The sequence below is a fragment of the Camellia sinensis genome, chromosome 3, assembly GCF_055761805.1.
Source record: "Camellia sinensis isolate YWXY chromosome 3, ASM5576180v1, whole genome shotgun sequence".
Lineage (NCBI taxonomy): Eukaryota > Viridiplantae > Streptophyta > Magnoliopsida > Ericales > Theaceae > Camellia > Camellia sinensis.
The window spans coordinates 51329406-51332117 of record NC_138963.1 but is presented as its reverse complement, the minus strand read 5'-3'; the positions used below and the strand labels follow the sequence as shown (position 1 = coordinate 51332117).

The 2712-nt window shown below is 35.8% G+C and overlaps 1 protein-coding gene across 1 annotated transcript; it reads left to right on the top strand.

Moving 5' to 3' along the window:
* The first annotated feature begins 767 nt into the window (after positions 1 to 767).
* Positions 768 to 2383, top strand: LOC145821513 (uncharacterized). Its single transcript, XM_082918035.1, has 2 exons — positions 768 to 1179; positions 1344 to 2383. The coding sequence occupies exons 1-2, from the start codon at positions 768 to 770 to the stop codon at positions 2381 to 2383; spliced, it is 1452 nt and encodes a 483-aa protein (XP_082774161.1).
* Positions 2384 to 2712: the final 329 nt, after the last annotated feature.

Here is a 2712-nt window from a genome sequence, read left to right as displayed (position 1 = left end):
TGTAGTGGCAGTAAAATTTTACTTTGATAGTGATAGTAAAATTTTACTTTGATTGACAGTAAATTTTTACTGTTAATTGATTGCAGATTTGTAAAATGGTTCCACCTCTTATGTTGTTATGCAAGTATGGTGTTCGTACCATTGTGTTCAAGGTTGTGTCAAACTGCACGTTGAAGGATTTAACTGATTTCTTAAGTTGTAAATTGAAGAAGTTTGACAGCAGTGATTGCATACTGTTATCGTACTGTTTGCCTGGATATTCGCAATGCATGATTGATGATGATTCTCATTTTTAGAATATGTTGTCACTTGTTTATCCCCTTGGTGTTGACCGAGTTGATGTGACTATTACTGAAATGGACATTTCAAATGAAAAACATGGAGTTAGAGAATCAGGGGACGCTAGTGGATCCAACATTACTGATGATGAAATAGATTTACTCGCTATGTTTTGTCAACATGAAGAAAGGACTTTGTTGTCTTGTGGATGAGTGAATGGAATTACTCATGTAGGTCAATGATTTATTGGAGGTGCAAAGGATTTTCGAACTGCATTATATAAATATGCCATTGAGATAGGATTTGAGTTTGTGTATGTGAAGAATGAGAAGTATCGAGTCACTATTATGTGTTCAATGCGGGAGTCCAAAGCTTGTTTATGGCGAGTACACGCATTTCTAGAAAGTGCTAATAATTTTTTCTACATTAGGACTCTACATAATGAGCATACTTGTGGAGCTGCAGTTTGTACTTCTAAAAACTCAAGGATGAGTTCAAATTTGGTTGCAAGTTTGATTGTTAATGAAGTTCATAGGAATCCCCAAACTCGTCCAACTGATGTTGTGCGTCAATTTACAGATCAATACGGGCTCACCATTACATACAATCATGCTTGGTTAGGAGTTGAGAAAGCTAGGACTACTACTTTTGGAGATTTCTCTACGTCTTATGATGAGATTCGATGGTATATGAATATTGTGATGAGCACAAATCCTAGTAGCTATTTGCGTCTTGACTATAACCATCAAAGTGGACGGTTCAAGAGGTTTTTTGTTACATTTAATGCTTCCATTCAAGGGTTTAGGCATTACCGTCCTCTATTGTTTATCGATGGAACTTTTCTGAAGGGGAAATATAAGGGTACCTTGTTAACAGCTACAGCAAAGGATGGGGATCAAGGTAGATATTACTATAGTTTATTCAAAAGTAACAAGTTACTTATTCTCAGAGGAACGTATTACTTATTTTTAGAGTAACATGTTACTGTTATTCAAAGTAAAAATCTACTATATTTGTCCTTTTCGTTTAATATACTTACTTACTGTAAAATGTTATTTTTCAAGTTTTTTCCCCAATGGCAATTGTCGATACGGAGACTACAGACAGTTGGGAATGGTTTTTTATGCATTTTTCGAATATATTGTCGGATGAAAGACCAATTACCTTCATATCTGATCGGAACACAGGACTTTTGAAGGCTTTACCCAAGGTTTTACCTACTGCTTACCACTATTTTTGTCTTCAACACTTGAAGGCCAATTTGAGGGATAGGTTCTCCGGTCCAAGTTTCAGCAATACTTTCAGGAGTAGAATAGTTTTTTTGTTTTCTTCATGTGCTTATGCTCTGACAGTGGGATGTTTTAATCAGTGCTTGAAAGAATTACAAGATGAGGGAAAATGGATCGTTTGTAGGTTTCTATCCAATTTGCCCTATGACAAGTGGACTAATGCATATTTTAAAGGACAAAAATACGGTGAAATGCACTCGAATGTGGCAGAGTCTTTGAATTCATGGATTCGTCAAGCTCGTCATTTGCCCACTACGAAGATGATTGATTCAATTAGGTTAAAGATCATGGATTTGATGTCGAGAAGGAGAGAACAAGCTAAGAAATGGAATACTTTTCTTTGTCCGGAGATAGATTCAACATTAGTAAATGCTCTTAAAAGTGGAAGAACTTGGTTAATTAGTCGTTCAAGTGATCATGTTTTTGAGGTTCAATCCCGGCCACCGGTTAGCATTGACCTCTTGAATAGAACTTGCTCATGTTACCAATGGCAATTGAATGGATTTCTTTGTGCTCACGCGATGACCGCTATCCAAAAGAGCGGAGGTGATTTGTATGCTCATGTGGAACCATTTTATTACACTAGCAAGTTCAAAGCTTGCTATGCTGAGTCCGTTTATCCAATACCCATTGTTGAGAAACCTTTTGTAGCTATAGATGATCTTGTTATCCTTTCTTCAATTTGTAAGAAGCCACTTGGTAGGCCAAGGAAGAATAGGATTCCATCTAGGGGTGAGAAGATAAGACGAGTACAGTGTGGTAGATGCAAGAAGTACGGTCATAATAGGAAGACTTGCAAGGAGACATTGCCGTGAAAGACATTATTGATTTTGTAATAGAAGTATGAAAATAATGCAGTTCTTCTGCAATAAATAGTCCATAACAATAATAGTATAGTATTTTAGACTAGATTTGTAAGGAGACATTGCAATATAAGACATTTTTACTATGTTCTTGAATGGTTGTCTGTTCAAGTTTTTGATTTGCTTTGTTGTTGAGTTTGACATTTTAATATATTTTTTTAATGTGGTTGAATAAGTTTCATATAAATGAACTTATAATGGAGTTTGTTCAGTAGGTGTGAACGTTTGAAATGGCTGTGCCCAGCCTGTGCTTTCAAAGTAAAATTTTTCAGTATTTCAGA

Coding starts and splice junctions, on each gene's coding strand:
- LOC145821513 (XM_082918035.1), top strand. CDS start 768: ATGAGTTCAAATTTGGTTGCAAGTTTGATTGTTAATGAAGTTCATAGG. Junction 1,180..1,343: donor AGCAAAGGATGGGGATCAAG/GTAGATATTACT, acceptor TTATTTTTCAAG/TTTTTTCCCCAATGGCAATT.